Source organism: Bos taurus, chromosome 20, assembly GCF_002263795.3.
Source record: "Bos taurus isolate L1 Dominette 01449 registration number 42190680 breed Hereford chromosome 20, ARS-UCD2.0, whole genome shotgun sequence".
Classification (NCBI taxonomy): domain Eukaryota; kingdom Metazoa; phylum Chordata; class Mammalia; order Artiodactyla; family Bovidae; genus Bos; species Bos taurus.
Window position 1 is genome coordinate 28,722,657 of NC_037347.1, and position 19,671 is coordinate 28,742,327.

At 36.7% G+C, this 19,671-nt stretch overlaps 1 protein-coding gene across 11 annotated transcripts in view; it reads left to right on the plus strand.

Annotated features, from left to right (window-relative positions):
* EMB (embigin) overlaps positions 1-19,671 on the plus strand; it is a 169,955-nt gene that overhangs the window by 118,766 nt on the left and 31,518 nt on the right. For 9 of the 11 annotated variants that reach the window (XM_024981475.2, XM_024981476.2, XM_024981474.2 and 6 more), the window contains 3 exons: positions 2,683-2,962; positions 3,948-3,981; positions 6,080-6,134. In XM_024981475.2, coding sequence (XP_024837243.1) covers positions 2,683-2,962; positions 3,948-3,981; positions 6,080-6,134 — 369 coding nt within the window. Of the gene's footprint in view, positions 1-2,682; positions 2,963-3,947; positions 3,982-6,079; positions 6,135-6,694; positions 13,185-19,671 lie in introns of those variants that run through there. The other 2 variants (XM_024981471.2, XM_024981469.2) reach the window with 2 other exon arrangements.

Below are 19,671 nucleotides of genomic sequence, written 5' to 3' on the forward strand. Positions count from 1 at the left end.
CCATCTATTTGCCATGAAGTGATGGAACTGGATGCCATGATCTTAGTTTTCTGAATGTTGAGCAAACTTTTTCACTCCTCTTTAACTTTCATCAAGAGGCTCTTTGGTTCTTCTTTACTTTCTGCCATAAGGGTGGTGTTATCTGCATATCAGAGGTTGTAGATATTCCTCCTGGCAATCTTAATTCCAGCTTGTGCTTCATCCAGTCCACCATTTTTCATGATGTACTCTGCATATAAGTTAAATAAGCAGGGTGACAATATACAGCCTTGACGTACTCCTTTCCCGATTTGGAACCAGTCTGTTGTTCCATGTCTGGTTCTAAGAGTTTCTTCTTGACCTGCATACATATTTCTCAAGAGCAGGTAAGGTGGTCTGGTATTCCTATCTCTTGAAGAATTTTTCACAGGTTGTTGTGATCCACACAGTCAAAGGCTTTGGCATAGTCAATAAAGCAGAAGTACATGTTTTTCTGGAACTCTTGCTTTTTTTTTTATGATCCAATGGATGTTGGCAATTTGATCTCTGGTTCCTCTGCCTTTTCTAAATCCAGCTTGAACATCAATAAGTTCACAGTGCAAGTATTGTTGAAGCCTGACTTGGAGAATTTTGAGCATTATTTTGCCTGCGTGTGAGATGAATGCAATTGTATGGTAGTTTGAACATTCTTTGGCATTGCCTTTCTTTAGGATTGGAATGAAAACTGGCCTTTTCCAGTCCTGTGGCCACTGCTGAGTTTTCCAAATTTGCTCGCATATTGAGTGTAGCATTTTTACAGCATCGTCTTTTAAGATTTGAAATAGCTCAACTGGAATTCCTTCACCTCCACTAGCTTTTTTCTACTGATGCTTCCTAAGGCCCCCTGACTTTGCATTCCAGGATTTCTGGCTCTAAGTGAGTGATCACACCATCGTGGTTATCTGGGTCATGAAGATCTTTTTTGTCTAATTCTTCTGTGTTCTTTCCACCTCTTCTTAATATCTTCTGCTTCTGTTAGGTCCATACCATTTCTGTTCTTTATTGTGCCCATCTTTGCATGAAATTTTCTCTTGGCATCTCTAATTTTCTTGAAGAGATCTCTGTCTTTCCCATTCTGTTGTTTTCCTCTGTTTCTTTGCACTGATTACTTAGGAAGGCTTACTTATCTCTCCTTGCTGTTTGGAACTCTGCATTCAAATGGGTATGTTTTTCCTTTTCTCCTTTGCTTTTAGCTTCTCTTCTTTTTACAGCTATTTTTAAGGCCTGCTCAGACAACCATTTTGCCTTTTTGCATTTCTTATTCTTGGGGATGGTCTTGACCACTGCCTCCTGTACAGTGTCATGAACCTCCATCCATAGTTCTTCAGGCACTCTATCAGATCTAATCCCTTAAATCTATTTGTCATTTCTACTGTAAAATTGTAAGGGATTTGATTCAGGTCATACCTGAATGGTCTAGTGATTTTCCCTGCTTTCTTTAAGTCTGAATTTGGCAATGAGGAGTTCATGATCTGAGCCGCAGTCAGCTCCCGGTCTTGTTTTTGCTGACTGTGTAGAGCTTCTCCATCTTTGGCTGCAGATAATATAGTCGATCTGATTTCAGTATTGACCATCTGGTGATGTCCATGTATAGAGAATTCTCTTGTGTTGTTGGAAGAGGGTGTTTGCCATGACATTGTGTTCTTTGGCAAAACTCTGTTAACCTTTGCCCTGCTTCATTCCGTATTCCAAGGCCAAATTTGCCTGTTACTCCAGGTATTTCTTGATTTCCTACTATTGCATTCCAGTCACCTATAATGAAATGGACCTCTTTTTTGCGTGTTAGTTATAGAAGGTCTTGTAGGTCTTCATAGAACCATTCAACTTCAGCTTCTTCAGCATTACTGGTCAGGGCATAGACTTGGATTACTGTGATATTGAATGGTTTGCCTTGGAAATGAACAGAGATCATTCTGTTATTTTTGTGACTGCATCCAAGTACCGTATTCCAGACTGTTTTGTATACTATGATGGCTACTCCATTTCTCCTAAGGGATTCTTGTCCACAGTAGTAGATATCATGGTCATCTGAGTTAAATTCACCCATTGCAGTCCATTTTAGCTCACTGATACCTAAAATGTCGATGTTCACTCTTGCCATCTCCTGTTTGGCCACTTCCAATTTGCCTTGATTCATGGACCTGACATTCCCGTTTCCTGTGTAATATTGCTCTTTACAGCATCGGATTTTACTTCCATTACCCACCACATCTGCAATTGGGTGTTGTTTTTGCTTTGGCTCCGTCCCTTCATTCTTTTTGGAATTATTTCTCCACTGATCTCCAGTAGCATATTTGGCACCTACCGACCTGAGGGGTTCATCTTTCAGTGTCCTATCTTCTTGCCTTTTCATACTGTTCATGGGGTTCTCAAGGCAAGAATACTGAAGTGTTTTGCCATTCCCTTCTCCAGTGGACCACGTTTTGTCAGAACTCTACACCATGACCCGTCCATCTTGGGAGGTCCTACACAGCATGGCTCATAGTTTCATTGAGTTAGACAAGGCTGTTACGTATAACTTCTCACAAATTTCAATATGCCCTTTTGCTACTAAGCTGTTTTCTTGGTACTGTCTTATAGCTTTCACTCAAAACTAGATCATTCAGGACATATATTTTTTTATGGAATATAACAGAAATGAATTTTAATGTCTCCTTATATTAGGTTCCTATTGGTGTTCCAGTGAATGATAAGTATGTGATCAGTGGAAAACATGCTAATGAAACAAGGCTCAAGATAACGCAACTTTCAGAGGACGATCAGGGAACTTACTTGTGCCATGCAATATTCGAGTTAGGGGAGAGTGAAGGACACGTTAAACTCGTCGTGCTCAGCTATTTGGTTCCCCTTAAAGTATTTTGTGCAATAGCTGCTGAGGTTGTTCTCTTAGTGGCTGCTATTCTGCTTTTTGAAATGTATACTCAAAAGAAAAAGAAGCCCTCAGGTAAGATTTCTTTTTTTAGATAATATTCTCATGTTATGGCTTACTACATTACAGTGGCTTTAGAGTTTTGGGGAAAAAACCTAACTTGTGTTATTTGTAGTGGTATTTATGTTAATATCAGTGATAACTGTGAGCTAGGAGCTTATATTGATGGACTTCTTTTCTCAACTTCCTAAAAAGCTTAGTGTTAAAATATGCCTTTTGTCCCCCTTTCTTTGGTGTTACTGGTACCAACACACCAATTAAGTGATAACATGCTTTGGTACTAGAATATTAGAAAATTCTGTGGTAACTTAATAGAAAAGATCTCAAAGATAAACAATTATTCTTCCACTTAGATAACTCGTTTTTAAAAATGTATTATCAAACATTTTTGAATTCTCATAAAAGAGACATTGCCTGCCAGATCTGTTTTCATAGCCTGTTCCTAATGGTTTACAGACTGAGAAACCACTGGCCCCCTAGGAAAATTTATCTTGCATTCTGTATTTTTTCCTATTTTGTGCTATTTAGTAACTTCAATCATTACAAGTCAGTCAGTCCTGTTTTTGATGATCCCAGGCACTAGACGAGGCTTGATCAATTCTTGTCGGTTATACCTCAGCATGTACCCATGGACTGTCACCAGCCAGGTTCCTCTGTCTATGGCATTTTCCAGGCAAGAATACTGGAGCATATTGCCATTTCCTTCTCCTGGGGATCTTCCCCACCCAGGGACTGAACCCGTGTCTTCCGAGTCTCCTGCATTGCAGGTGGATTCCTTATGTGCTGAGCCATCAGGGAAGCCAATGTTTTGCTTGATCAAAGCAGCAAGTCAGGGGAGCAGGGAAGGAGTAGACATGATGGATGTGCAGCTGTCCCCTCTCGTTGCAGAGCAGCGTGGGCAGTCATGGATGTAGAAGTCAGGGGAAAGTAGAATTGCACATATATGTTCCACAAAAATAATAAACCAGCCTAACAGTTAAGTTCTTCTTTTGTTACACAGATGATGGGAAAGAATTTGAACAAGGTGAACAGCTGTAAGTATTATTTTTTATAGAATAATTTTCCCTTGAATAAAATACAGATAAATATGAAATTAAATAAAATGTTTGCAGTTAGAGAAAAAAGGTACAAGAGTATATTGTGTGTTATTTTCTGCACATGTCCATTTGTGGTGAAGAGTGGCATTTACTGTCTGCAACACCTCGCTGTACTTCTGTTTTCTCTTCAACAAAATGGGTTTAATGACATTACCACATAAGGTTTCAGGATTAAATGACTTTCTCTGTGTAAAAGTGCTTAGCAGAAGCTTTGGTTATTGAATGCCTTCTATGCCTGAGCATCTATATTTCTTTAAAGTATCCATCACTGATTCTGATTCTCTGTCATGTTGAAAAGCATTGACGTAGGATTCTATTTGTTATTATTTGTCTGAGAACACAAATTGTGTCACTATTTCTTTTACAGCCCCCTTTGTTTAGAGTTGAGCTGAGCAGGAGGAGAACTAGAAAGAAAATGACCAGTGATGTCATTTGGTTTGGTGACAGTGGGAGTTGTTGGTTCCACCATGCCAGGGAACTGAGAGCGGCGCCCAGCTCTGCTGGGCTGAGGGAATTGCCCAAAACTGGGTTTGAAGTTCAAGTAATAGAGCCAGGGTCTGGAAAATGAGACCAGAGTAAAGCAGCCAAAGGAAACCTAGGAAAAGGGAAGCCTGAGCAACTATTACCAACCCAAACGGACACTTGCAATTTATCTTTATCAGTCAAGACGAGCTCTGAGGTGTAAGTGCTATAACCACAGTTAAATAGCAAGACTAGAGCGGATAGTTGTCATGCGTACATTCATAGACATTTTTCAAATAGTTATTTTTACTAAGTTCACTCAAATCAACAGGACAAAGCTTCTAAAGTAAGGGCATAAAATAATTATATCAGGAGTTCCATAACCCCAGATAAGGAAAAAAAAATGTTAATCTTAGAATCAGACTTTTATGATTGAAAAGGATGTGAACCTCTTTCTGGAGAACTTGTTCATATTAACTTGAACATTTTATCTTTCTGGTTTGCATGTGCTGATTACCTTTCTTACACTTGGAATCATAAAAAACATGATGTTATTCAGATATTTGAAACAATTATACCCTTGCCTGGATTCTTTTGTTCTCCCAGCTCAGCCTCCACAGTGTTCCCCTCCATTCCCCTGCAAGTCACATTTCTCATCTTTAGGTTTTGTTAGTATCTTTAGATTTAATTCAAGTATGAAGGGCACATGGACTCCTTTAGAGAAGCCTTTTAGCAATGCTTTTTTTAGAATTTTTAGTTTAGGAGATAAATTTGTCTTTAAAGAGAATAGTGTTTATCAATATATTTTGTATTTGATGCTTATGTATGTGTTTAGATACCAGCTATTCACAGAATGAATGACTTTTAAAATGACTTTTAAAAATAATTCTAAGAGTATAACAAGCTAGTCAGTTCAATGAAGAGCTCATTCATTTATCTGATCCACCAAGATATTTAACCCACGCAATTTTACCTACAACTTCTTCTCCCAGTTTTGATGTAACTGATTATATGGTTCAATTTATTATCTGGTGAGACTAGTTTAACAAGCTCAAGCCTGCCCATAAGATCTAGAAGGGTATTAATTATGTACCCTTGTAACCTAGTTTAGTCTTTCTTGTCTTAAGAATCTGGAGCCCATGTTGTGGTCTTATTCTGATGCACTTTGAGGAGACAAAGAGCCATGCTTAACCTCTAATTCAGTGTATAAACATGTTGGATTATAGCACCTTTATCTATGTACTGGCTGACCTCCAGATTGGCTATTATCTTGATGGGTCAAAGCAACATATGTTAGGCCATATACTGAAACCTTCACTCATGCTTGGGGAAAAGCAATTCTCTCTGCATAAAATAAACAAGCCTTTGTCATTCATCTGTGGCATTGGTTCCTCTCCAAGCAATGGCATGCAAATAAAATCAACATTATGAGTAAAACACCATTTTTAGCAAGAATAAATCCTGTCTCTGTTGACCTCATATTTTAACTTGATGGCCATGATATAGATGGTGTACTGACTTAGTCTGATGCTGTGTAAACATATAGTAATTTTCTTTTTTGTTTTCTATACAGGAAATTGGATGACAGCAATGGTATAGAAAATAGTGGCCCTAGGCACAGAAAAAATGTAAGTTGCTTCCAAATGCTTCCCTTCTAAATAAAATGTAAAATTCAATATGCACAGCCTGTTAATCCATCTCCTTTTTTTTAGTTTCATAAAAGACCTAGACATTCACTATGTGCTTGGATATTATAGGGGAATATACTCATTACACAATAAATAAATGGCATCCTTTTTCCACCAGAGAACATGTAACAACCAATCTAAAAGTGAATCAGTTGCATTGTAGATGTCTATTTTTTCTTCTGTCACCACAGGCCAAGTTATTTTATAACTTTTTATGTAGTCTTATTTTTTTCTCTCTCTATTTTTCTGGATTCTCCTATTTTATTCTCATATATTCCTATACATCTAGTCTGTGAATGAATCAATATTAGTTTATTTTCTTTACTGATGAGGATCACAATTTCCATATTTCATCATTTTTCTCTTGAGTAGGAACTGTTTGGTTTAGCAATTTTGGATCACCTCCTTCCAGGAATTTTTGCTTTGCTAAAATAATAATAAGTTGTTACAGAATAACCAGGATGTGCTAATTATGCTTCATTATGCTTTATGTAACTCAGGAATCCGTGGGCCAGTGAGTGACAAACATCATGTCAAGAGTCACAGGAAGATGTACAAAGAGTTTGCATTTCAGCTTTATTTCTGCTTCCTGTTAAGAACGTGTGATTTTTTACTTTTAAAAGGATGAAAAGTTTATGTAAAATGCTCAGTAGTAGCTTTGTAAATAATATATGCAATTTCAGATCTACAAATATATTTTCATTCTGTATTTTACACTAAAGCAAGGTAAATTGTATTAAGTATGTGCTATGAGCTATAACCCAGGATAATTAATTTCATTCCAGTCCTTAAGGGACACGCAGAATAGACACCAGCAAAACCAAACAGTACACAGAGTGAATGTCACTCTAGACCTGTTTATAACCAAAGAATTCATTAAAAACAAAGCTTTGCCATTTGTCTTAAAAAGGTTTTTTTCCCAGTCATGTTTACTAGGTGTAGAAGTGTTTGTAATAATTTCATGTAAAGTTCATTCTTCAGTCATATTGAAAAGAAGTGTCATCACGGGGAAATCAGCACTGTCTACCTTTGTTAATGACGGTTAGGGGGCAGTCACCACAAGGAAAACATACTTCTCCTATGAAAACATTGGTTGAAGGCAAAGAAGTAAAACTATACACTTGCCCATCTCCATCTCCACAGAAGCAAATTTCTCAGTCTCATCCCACTCATCTCCACTGTTTTCCCACATTAAGCTAAAGTGATTCTTAGACTTCCTAGAGAGCATTTTTTATTTTAAGCTGTGGGTTTTGGATTTCTTAAGTTACAGCTGTTGTTGATGTTGTAGGACTAAGGTTCACATAGACATGATGTCTCACTGCTGTAGACATGCGTCTGTGTTTCATGGTGGTATCCATGGCTGGCTAAATATCTCAAAAAGCGTCGTTAGTGGTTTCTAATACTAATGTCTTTGTCTGAAATCAAGAAGTGTTAGAGTTGTTCTATGTTGTTGACAGTGCCTTAGGCTTTCTATTGTGTGTATAACTAAATTATTTTATAAAACTCACCGTAACCAAGTTGATTGAAATCTGAATAGCCATGAAAGGTTGTCAGTGGCTTTGAATGGAATATTGGTATCATACAGCAGGATACTAGGTTAGGTTGAAGACAATATGTGAATCCTGCTGGGGGATCCGTGGTGCTTATGAGTCCCCTGTCCCCCAGCTCACAGTGCAGTGGGGATCAGAACAATTACAGGCAAAGAGGGAAGGTTTGGGATGGTGGTGAAGACCCATGGTCTTGGTGACAAAGGGGACTAATGCTTGAAAAAGAGAAGTTCAATTATTTGAAAAAAATACTTTACAGAAATTTGTATGATATTCTGGGTGAAAAAATTATAATAAAATTGAGATAGTGAAAAATTATGCTTTATATGGCATCTTAATTAATGTTAAATAGTACTTAGAAGCTTCTCTGTTGCAGCACTGTGGGGCATAAAACGTGTGAACTACCCACAAAAGTTTTACTGAATAGACTACATCATTAAAGTAATGGCAGGTTTCATCATATTCTTGTCTCAGAGCCACGAGCCAGGCATTTGTTTTGGTTTAGTTAATTATTAATTTGACCAAATGATATTGGGTGGTATCTATATGATGGCACCCAAGCAGTTCACTTAGTTAATCTAACGCATATATATGGAATTTAGAAAGATGGTAACGATAACCCTGTATACGAGACAGCAAAAGAGACACTGATGTATAGAACAGTCTTATGGACTCGGTGGGAGAGGGAGAGGGTGGGAAGATTTGGGAGAATGGCATTGAAACATGTGAAACGTCATGTATGAAACGAGATGCCAGTCCAGGTTCAATGCACGATGCTGGATGCTTGGGGCTGGTGCACTGGGACGACCCAGAGGGATGGTGTGGAGAGGGAGGAGGGAGGAGGGTTCAGGATGGGGAACACATGTATACTAATTAAATAATTTTCTATTAAAGAAAAAAAAAAGAAAAAAAAATCATGCTTTAAAAAAAAAAAATCTGAACAATTTGAATTCAATGAAAAGTTAGTCAGACCCGCTTTTTGACTAAATCCAATTCAAATGCATTTGTGACTAGATATATACAAATCCCCATACAATTTGTAGCTCATATGCAGTATGTACTCTTCTATTTTACCACCATTATTTAGACTAAAATGGTTCTCAAAAAGAAAAATTGCTGTCCCAATGTAAAATAATCTGAAATATTTATGTAGTAAATTGAAATTTTAAGTGTCAGTGTTTGCTATTTTTCCTAGCAAAGAAAATTAAGTTCAGTAACTTTAAGCAGAAAAGGTACTCAGGAAATTAAAGGAAATTAAAGTTGAATTTTGACTTTTCAGAGTCTCTCTGGGGAACCTCCAGAAAATTATTTCACCACTGTTAGGTTAAAAAATGGAATGCTTCCATTAAGTAACCTCATGGTTAACATCATGAATGGATTAACTAAAAATGACCAATTGTAAATTGACTAAAAATACAGAGCAAGCAGAAAAGCTGAAGTAGGAAAATTACGCCACGTTTATATATATTAGACACCTTGGGAATTCTCTTCATCTTTCCAGCTAACAGTTTTGCTGCATATTAAGTAGATTTAATGATGTCTTAAATTCCCAGATATTTTCATATTCAGTTTATGCTCTAATGTAAATCTTCACTTTGTAGTCTTTTTCTCTCTTTTTTTTTTTTCTTAGCATCCAGTTACCCAGGCCAAGACCTAAAGTTCACTGTGCCATTTTCTTTTCCTCTATTAACTAATATTTATTAGTCGTGAATTTCTGTTCCTTTGTCCTCTTTAACAGCTCATCAATCCACTCATTGCCTCCCCTACCTCCATGCTCACCAGCTGCAACAGCTAAGGTCATGATTTTCCTACATCAGCCTCATCTACTGTTAATCCATTTTTTGCATTGCTTTGTGTGTGTGTGTGTGCACTTAATTGCTCGGTCATGTCCAACTCTTTGCAACGCCATGGACTGTAGCCTACCAGGCTCCTATGTCCATGGGATTTTCCAGGCAAGAATACTGGAGTGGGTTGCCATTTCCTTCTCCAGAGGATCTTTCCACCTCAGGGATCGAACCCACATCTCCTGCCTTGGCAGGCAGGTTCTTTACCACTGAACCACCTGAGATGCCCCTTTAGCATTGGTGCCAGGCCATATTTCTAAAACACAAATCTCACTATGGAGCATAATGTGCCAGGTCTCATGACAGACCTCTTTAGGCTCCCCTTTGCCATATCTTAATGCTGCAGTTTTCCAAGTCACTAATCTTTCTTCACTGTCTTGATTTAGCCTTGACAAAGAGAGAGTCTATCCAGAGTGCTGCCCACTGTGTGCCTCCCTTTGATGAACTCAAGTTTAGCCTTCAAGACTTGAATCTGATGTTACTTCCTGGCAGATCCCTCATTCCCAGTTGACTCTGTACCATCATATGTGCTCAAATAACTCCACATTTTTTGTGCTTATTTACCTGTATTATACATATGCTTTTATGTGTCTCCTTCCTGGATTCTGATTTTATTTGCTTGTCCCATACCTACCACAGAGAAGGTACATTGTAGATGTCATGGGTGTGTAGTGAATGGATAAATGTATAGGTGAAAATAAAATTTTATAAATTTATACTTATTTTTAGAAGTCCAGGTTCAATGCATGATACTGGATGCTTGGGGCTGGTGCACTGGGACGACCCAGAGGGATGGTATGGGGAGGGAGGAGGGTGGAGGGTTCAGGATGGGGAACACATGTATACCTGTGGCGGATTCATTTCTATATATGGCAAAACCAATACAATATTGTAAAGGTAAAAAATAAAATTAAATTAAAAAAAAAAGAAGAAGAATCTAAATTGTGACATCAGAAGTGAAACAAAATATTTTAACAGAGATAAACCAGTCCTTTGTAACTTCAGTGTTTGCTTCCACTTCTTTGAAAAACAGTAGCAATATAATAAAAACTTCTGTCGAATTTTAATAATGTGTAATAATCTAATGAGCAAAAAGAGTTGTGACTCCTAAACTATTCTACAGGGTATGTTGCTTTCAACTTATCTAAATTCCCATTGTCCTTTATCTTTTATTAGTAGTACAAATGTTAACCTTATTTTTCTCCTTTATTTCAGTATGGTAATGTGTTGACTTTATATATATGTAAAGAATTTTAGCAATTGTAGTTCTCTGCATGGCACTGTAGATATTAGTGTCCACTCCACTAACTTTCTCATTCCTCCTCCCTGCCAATACCTCATAGTACCCTAGAGTATCTCAGAATCCAATTCAAAACTTTATCTTAAATATATTTTTTAGAAAGCTTTCATTGTTTAGTTTTGGTCCCTGTAAGTTTATCTTTACTTTGGTCTCTGTAAGTTTGTATTTGATAATCAGATACATAAAAAAAGAAATGTCAGTTCTGCTCACATACTCCCTGGATTTTCATCTTTGAGGCATTTAAGTAGATTTATGCAAAATTATTTACTGAATCTACTTCTTTGTAGAAAATGAATCTTCTCTAATGGAACAAGTTTTGCAATGAATTAGGTACTTCCGATTAACATTTTTAGGTGGGAGCAAGTTCAAAAGTGTGTGTTCTAGTATTAATTAAAAGGCACACTGGCCTATTATAGCTTTCTCTGAATTAATATTTATTGAATGAATGAAAAATAGACGAATGACTCAATTATTTTGGAATCTTAAATTGTATATATGTATGTTATCTACTTTGATTTTGATTAACTGAATTTATCTTCTCTAGCAGAGATATAAAGAAAACTGGAACTCTCTGTGTATTTCTTTCACATGATATTTAGAAATATATTTGCAGTATATCTGGAAGGTCAGTTACATGTGCAGCTTATCAACTGATTTCTTTATTGATGGTATATCGTATTGTTAAATAGTAATGACTAACATTTGTTGAGTGCTTAGCATGTGACAGGTACTGCGCTAAATACTTTGAAATGTTTTATCTCATTTAATTTCCACATCATCTTATGCTATAGAAACTATTACATATTGTGTTATACATGAGGAAACAAGCTTGAGAGATTAAGTATTTGGAGCTGGGAATTGAAATCCAAGGAGTTCTCCATAATGAGTCTAGGTTAAACAACTATGGTGAACACCTTTGGCCTTCTACTAAGGAGAGTCTTAGAAAAATCAGGCTATTATCTATAAACTGTCTTTTTTTTTAAAAATTTGACTCCTTTAGATGGTTAGTTATATAATAAGTTCCATAATTTTATTCTTAAGGCTTATAGAACCTATGCTGTGGCATATTTATGCTATCCCTGCAGTGGTGCTAAGGAATCAATATATTTTTGCTTGTTTGGAGTCTTTATTTTTTTCCCTAATTTTACTTCTCAATAACTAGTGTGACCATAAAATTTATCATCCAAACAATGAGAATGAAAGAAAGTGCTATTTATAATTTTATAAGGACAAATGGAAAACAGATGGTAAGTCACATTTTTACCTGTAGGTAGGAGCAAAGAATTGAATGGATAATCTAGCCTAGGCACAGCAGTAACATCTTAAGTCTGAATAATAAACACTTTGAAATTCACCTTCAGGGAAAGAACTATCCTTAGTAAATGCCAGGTGAGATGCCTATGAGACAATTTAGTAATCTTAAAGATTTATTACTTTTCAGCAGTACTATAAATGTATCAGCATTCAAAAATGTGATTCACAAGTTGTAAGAGAAGCTAGGAAGCAAAGTTGTATTTTTGATGGCCTGTGAAATGAACTGGACAATTCTTTGGATTTGCTTATCTTCATGATTAATGTGTCATAATGATAATATCCATATGATTCTCAATAAGTCAGGAATGCCTGATTATGCCTTTATAATAAAATTTATTTTTGAAATCAGTGAAGCTCACTCATGACTAATATTGTCAAAATTACTTTTAATCATGTGATTAACCTATAACACCTATTTCTTCATTTCTCATGTCCCAAATGGGAGAAAGCTAGTGAAATTTGTTTATGGTATTGGTTAAAGTCCTTGTATTATTTGGTGTGTTATCTATTATGTTTAAGCACTTTTATTCATAAAAATTGATTCTGCTATTTAATTTGTAATTTACTTCAGAATATAATTAGCACAAATTATTTTTTAAAGATTATTTGATAAACAAATGAAAATATTAGACTTAATAGTATTTGTAATTAACTGTAATGGTACATAATGCTACAAAAATATCACACAGTATAATTACGTGAACTGCTTTTGTGTCTTTTAAGATAGAAATTTGCCCATAAATTTTACTAAAAAAAAAACAAACGAAGCACCGTGGATTTATTACAACATATTTTCAAATAATTGTGGTTTTCTTTTTTTAACATGTATGTCTAAATTCTCACTAACGCCATTCTGCATTATGTAAACAGTACAGAAAATGTTTGTATTAGAATGTTTAAGGTTTTTTTGTTGTGTTAACTCAAAGGATATGCCTAATATGTAATTAAATTCAATAAAATGTACTCTGGATTAAAAATTTAAGCATTATAGAATGTATTTTAAATTTTTAATTATTTAAATGTGAATATAAAGGCACTAGATAATAGAAAACACTGACTTTTTAAATTATACACACAGGAGATTCAAGTCTTGTCAAACAATTCATCCTTCCCAAGCCCAGCAAAAAAAAGTGTACCTACAGCTGGGAATCTGTATTTTAACACATCAAATAGGAAGTTGGAAAGGAATTTTCCAAACATAGTAAGATATATTTAGAAATAAAAAAGACAACAGTGGCCTTGACATAAACGGACATTTAAATAAAATTAATGTATAGGACATATTTGTTTGTCCTGCACAAATTTTTTTTTCAACACTGCAGTGTCATTTTCAATTGATTTTGGTAAAACTGGTTACAAAATATTTCAAAATTTGGAATCTACAAAAATGTCTACTGCTACAAAAGAGAATCAATATTCCAAATAGAGCATTTTAACAGTCAAGGCAAAAAGAAAAACTCATTAGGGAGGATAATAGCATATTTCACTATATATTATATTTGACTCAACTGAATTATATACACATATTAAAATGGCTAATGGCTAATAAATGTTTGTGTTGTAAAGCATTTTAGGTCAATTTAAAGGGGGTGAGTGACTGTATTTGGGTAATGACTAGATTAAACAAACAATGATTGGGGAGATCCACTTCTGGAAAGATGTAGTTGACATATTTCCCCCTATTCTGCTCCCTAAATATAGCTAACAACATTTTGCCTTGTTAAAAAACCAGAAAAATATTCTGAAATGTGAAGAGAAGAATGCAGGCCAACTAGGAACTTTGGGACACAAGGTATGACACACCAATAAGATTCCTGATTTTTTCTTGTTGCCTCATATATTCCAGACTAGGTGCTACAGAAGCCAACAGCCTGGAAATACCAGTGAGTTCAGATCCAGGAAACTCTCTCCCATGAAAGAAATAATCTAGTAAGGCAGAAAAACATTTAGATAGTAACTGTTCTACTCCAGCCAAACACTACCACTGTGGCCCCACCCCCACAACCAGCACAAAAAGCTGAGTGGGGAGACATTTACCCCACCTGGGGGGGTAACACCTGGAAGGGTAACAAGGCCCCCTTCTCACTCCTAGTGGAAGGCTGAAATCTCACTTCCATCCTAAAAGAATGATTTAAAGAAATTCTCTGAGAAGACAGGAATTGTAAAAGAAAAAATTCTGCAATATTATAAACAGAATAATGGCAAGAGTTAAAATATCAGTGAATACAGTCGACTTTCTTTTCCTTTTGACTTTTCTCTATTGTTTTTGATTATTAAAGCAAAAATCACATCATTTCCTGATCTGGTTGTCAGTGTAATGTAAATGTAAAGAAAATATTTAATATCCTTACATTATAAACAGGAGTATAAAGGGACATAAGAGAAGATAAAGTTTCTACACTTCACTCAAACTGGTGAAATGTCTATCAGTAAACTGTAATAAATTATATATTATGATACCTAGAGCAACCGCTAACAAAGATATAAAAAGCCATTTTGGATAAATCAAAATGAAGTGTAAAGCAATGTTCTAGTAACCCACAGGAATGCGAGAAAAAGAAAATGGAATGATGAAATAGTTAAGTAAAAGAATGGAAATGTATGCCATGTAAGAAAGAAAGTAGGAGTGCCAGTTCTCCCCAGAGTGATATACAGATTTACTCATTATAATCCAATAAGATTTTATCCTGAAGATATTTACTAAACAATAAATAAATAAAGCAAAATTATTCTAAAATTTATTTGGAAAGGGAAAAAGAAAAGCTGAAATAATATTTAAAAATCAGGATAAAGTTGGAGGAATTGCTTCATTCAATTTTAAGATTTATTACACAACTGTTAACACAAGACTGTGTGGTTCTGACAGAAGGACAGATATACAGAAAAATGGAACAGAATAAAGAAATCAGAAATAGCCCCATACAAGTACTGCCAAAGAGTCTTTCAACAAATGTTGCTGGAGGAGTTGATTATACAAATGATGACACGCATCTTAAACCACACATGTTTTGCAAAAATATCTCAAAATGGATCACAAATTTCATTATAAGGCTTACACCTAAATCTTCCACAACCATGTTCATTAAGCACTATTCACAATGGCCAAGAGGTGGAAGCAAAGCAAAAATCTGTTAACTTGATGAATTGGATAAACATAGTATAGCCATACTGTTGTTGCTGTTCAGTTGCCAAGTTGTGTCTGACTCTTTGCAATCCCATGGACTGCAGCACGCCAGGTTTCTCTGTCCATCACCGTCTCCTGGAGTTTGCCCAAGTTCATGTCCAATGAATCAGTGATGCCATCCAACCATCTCATCCTCTGTCATCCCCTTCTCCTCCTGCCTTCAGTCTTTCCCAGCATCAGGGTCTTTTCCAATGAGTCAGCTCTTTGTATCAGGTGGCCAAAGTATTGGAGTTTCAGCTTCAGCATCAGTCCTTCCAAAGAATATTCAGGGTTGATTTGCTTTAAGATTAACTGGTTTGATCTCCTTACTTTTCAAGGGACTCTCAAGAGTCTTCTTCAGCACCACAGTCTGAAAGCATGAATTCTTTGGTGCTCTGCCTTATTGTTCAGCTCTCACACCCATACATGACCATTGGAAAGACCATAGCTTTGACTATACAGACTTGCTGGCAAAGCGATGTCCTTGCTTTTTAACACATTGTCTAGGTTTCTCATAGCTTTTCTTTCAAGAAGAAATTGTCAACTAATTTCATGGCTGCAATCACCATCCACAGTGATTTTAGAGCCTAAGGGGAAATCTCTCACTGCTTCCACCTTTTCCTCTTCTATTTGCCATGAAGTCATGGGACTGGATGCCATGATCTTAGTTTTTTAAATATTGAGCTTTAAGTTGGCTTTTTCACCTCTCCTCCTTCACCCTCATCAAGAGGCTCTTTAGTTCTTCTTCAATTTCTGCCATTAGAATGGTATCATCTACATATCTGAGCTTGTTGTTATTTCTCATGGAAATCTTGATTCCAGCTTGTAATTCATCCAGTTTCCCATTTCACATGATGTGCTCTATGTAGAAGTTAAATAAACAGGGTGACAATAAAAAGCATTGCTGTACTCCTTTCTCAATCCTGAACCAGTTGTTTCATACAGGGTTCTGACTGTTGCTTCTTGACCAGTATACTAGCTGTGAGAACTCCACAAATTGTATAAACAGCATAGCCATACAATGCGATTTATTCAGCTTTAAAAGAGAAGGAAATCCTGTTTCCTGCTACAACATGGATGAACCTTGAGGACATTATGCTAAGTGAAATGAGTCAGTCACAAACACTGTATGATTTCACTTCTGTGAGGTATCTAAAATTGTCAAATCCATAGGAAAAAAGGAGAATCATGGTTACTAGGGGCTGGGGAGGAGGGAGGAAAGAAGGTTTATTTGAGAGTACAGAGTTTTAGTCTTGCAAGATGAAAAAGTTCAGACCTTTGTAACAACAATATGAGTATACCTAATACTACTAAACTGTACTCTTAAAAATGGATAAGGTGGCAAATTTTATGTACTTTTTAAAAAAACTACAGTGAACAAACTTACAGGCAAAAAAATAACCTATGAATCCTTTAGTAGAAAAATAGGAGAAAATCTTTGGAACCTAGGGCTTGGTAAAGAGTACACAGAAATGATATCAAAAGTACAATCTGTAAAAGAAAAAAATGGTTAATTATGATCCATCAAAAATATAAACCTTTACTCTGCAAAAGACGTTTTTAAGAAGATGAAAAGACAAACCACACTGGGTGAAAATATTTGCAAGTCACGTATCTGGCCAAGGACTCATTTAGAAAATATAAAGAACCCTCAAAACTCAATACTAACAACAAAACAAACAATCCAAGTAGAAAATGAGCAAAAGGCATGAAGAAGCATTTCACAGAAGAGTACATATAAATGGTAAATAAGTACATACAAAGGTGTTCAACATCACTAGTTATTATGGAAATAAAGATCGCAAAGAGCTATCACTACATACGTATGAGAATAGCTAAAATAAAAAATATTGACAATACAGACGCTGACACGGATGCACAGAATGAGATCTTATATATTGTTTGTAGGAATGTACAGACCTGGAGAATCCCATGGGCGGAGGAGTTTGGTAGGCTGCAGTCCATGGGGTCGCGAAGAGTCGGACAAGACTGAGCGACTTCACTTTCACTTTTCACTTTCATGCATTGGAGAAGGAAATGGCAACCCACTCCAGTGTTCTTGCCTGGAGAATCCCAGGGACCGGGAAGCCTGGTGGGCTGCTGTCTATGGGGTCGCACAGAGTCGGACACGACTGAAGCGACTTAGCAGCAGCACAGACACTGAAAGATGGTGCAGCAGTCTCTTAAAAATAATAAACGTGACACAGCAACCACATGCCTAGGCATTTATCTCAAAGGAATGAAAACATAGGTTCACACTAAAAACCAGTACATGACTGTATACAGCAGCTTTAATTATCGTAGCCTGAAACTGAAAGCAACTAAATTGTTTTGCAAGGGTAACTATTGATATTTAAGCAATCTGCACTACATCCACACCATGGAATATTGCTTAGAAATAAAAAGGAACAAATATGCAACAACTTAGATGGATTTCAAGGTTTGCAGTTAATTATGTAACTAATTATGCTGAGTGAAGAAGCCCGTCTCAAAAGGTCTGATTCCATTTCTATGAAATTCTTGAAATGAGAAGATGATAAAGATGGAAAACAAACTAATGTTTGCAATGACAGTAAAGAGGTAGAACTAAGATACTTGTAATGATGTCTTACTTTTGTATCTCAGTGTTTACATGAACCTTGTTGTTGTTCAGTCCCTAAATCTTGTCCAAATCTGCTACCCCATGGACTGTAGCATGCTGGGCTCCTCTGTCCTCCACTGTCTCCCAGAATTTGCTCAAATTCATGTCCACTGAGTCAGTGAAGACTAGAGATCTCTTCAGGAAAATTAGAGATACCAAGGGAACAATTCATGCAAAGATGGGCTTAATAAAGGACAGAAATGGTATGGACCTAACAGAAGCAGAAGATATTAAGAGGTGGAAAGAATCCACAGAAGAACTATACAAAAAAGATCTTCACGATACAGATAATCACAATGGTGTGATCACTCACCTAGAGCCAGACCTCCTGGAATGTGAAGCCAAGTGGGCCTTAGGAAGCGTCACTACTAACAAAGCTAGTGGAGGGGAAGGAATTCCAGTTGAGCTATTTCAATCCTAAAAGATGATTCTGTGAAAGTGCTGCACTCAATATTCCAGCAAATTGGAAAACTCAGCAGTGGCCACAGGACTGGAAAAGGTCAGTTTTCATTCCAGTCCCAAAGAAAGGCAATGCCAAAGAATGCTCAAACTACCGCACAATTGCACTCATCTCACACGCTAGTAAAGTAATGCTCAAAATTCTCCAAGCCAGGCTTCAACAATAAGTGAATGTGAACTTCCAGATGTTCAGGCTGGTTTTAGAAAAGACAGAGGAACCAGAGATGAAATTGCCAACATCCACTGGATCATCGAAAAAGCAAGAGAGTTCCAGAAAAACATCTATTTCTGCTTTATTGACTATGCCAAAGCCTTTGACTCTGTGGGTCACAGTAAACTGGAAAATTCTGAAAGAGATGGGAATACCAGACCACCTGACCTGCTTCTTGAGAAATCTGTATACAGGTCAGGAAGCAACAGTTAGATTTCGCAGAAGGGGACAAAAGAAGATGAGATGACTGGATGTTATCACCGACTTATGGGTTTGGGTGGACTCCAGGAGTTGGTGATGGACAGGGCAGCCTGGTGTGCTGTGGTTCATGAGGTCGCAAAGAGTCCAACATGACTGAGCGACTAAACTAAAATTATTTACAATATTGTAGTGGTTTTGGCATACATTGACATGAATCAGCCATGGGTGTACATGTGTTCTCCATCCTGAACCCCTCTGCCACTTCCCTACCCATCCCTCCCTCAGGGTCATCCCAGTGCACCAGTCCTGAGCACCCTGTCTCATGCACCAAACCTGGACTGGCGGTCTATTTCTCATGTGGTAATACAAGTGTTTCAATGCTATTCTCTCAAATCTCTCACCCTTGCCTTCTCCATAGGGTCCAAAAGTCTGTTCTTTACATCTGTGTCTCTCTTGCGGTCTCGCATATAGGGTCATTGTTACCATCTTTCTAAATTCCATATATATGCGTTAATATACTGTTCTGATGTTTTTCTTTCTGACTTCACTCTGTATAAAAGGCTCCAGTTTCATCCACCTCATTAGAACTGATTCAAATGCATTCTTTTTAATGGTTGAGTAAAATTCCATTGTGTATACGTACCACAGCTTTCTTATCCATTCTTCTGCCTATGGACATCTAGGTTGCTTCCCTATCCTGGCTATTGTAAACAGTGCTGCAGTGAACATTGGGGTACATGTGTCTCTTTCAAGTCTGGTTTCCTCGGTGTGTATGCCCAGCAGTGGGATTGCTGGGT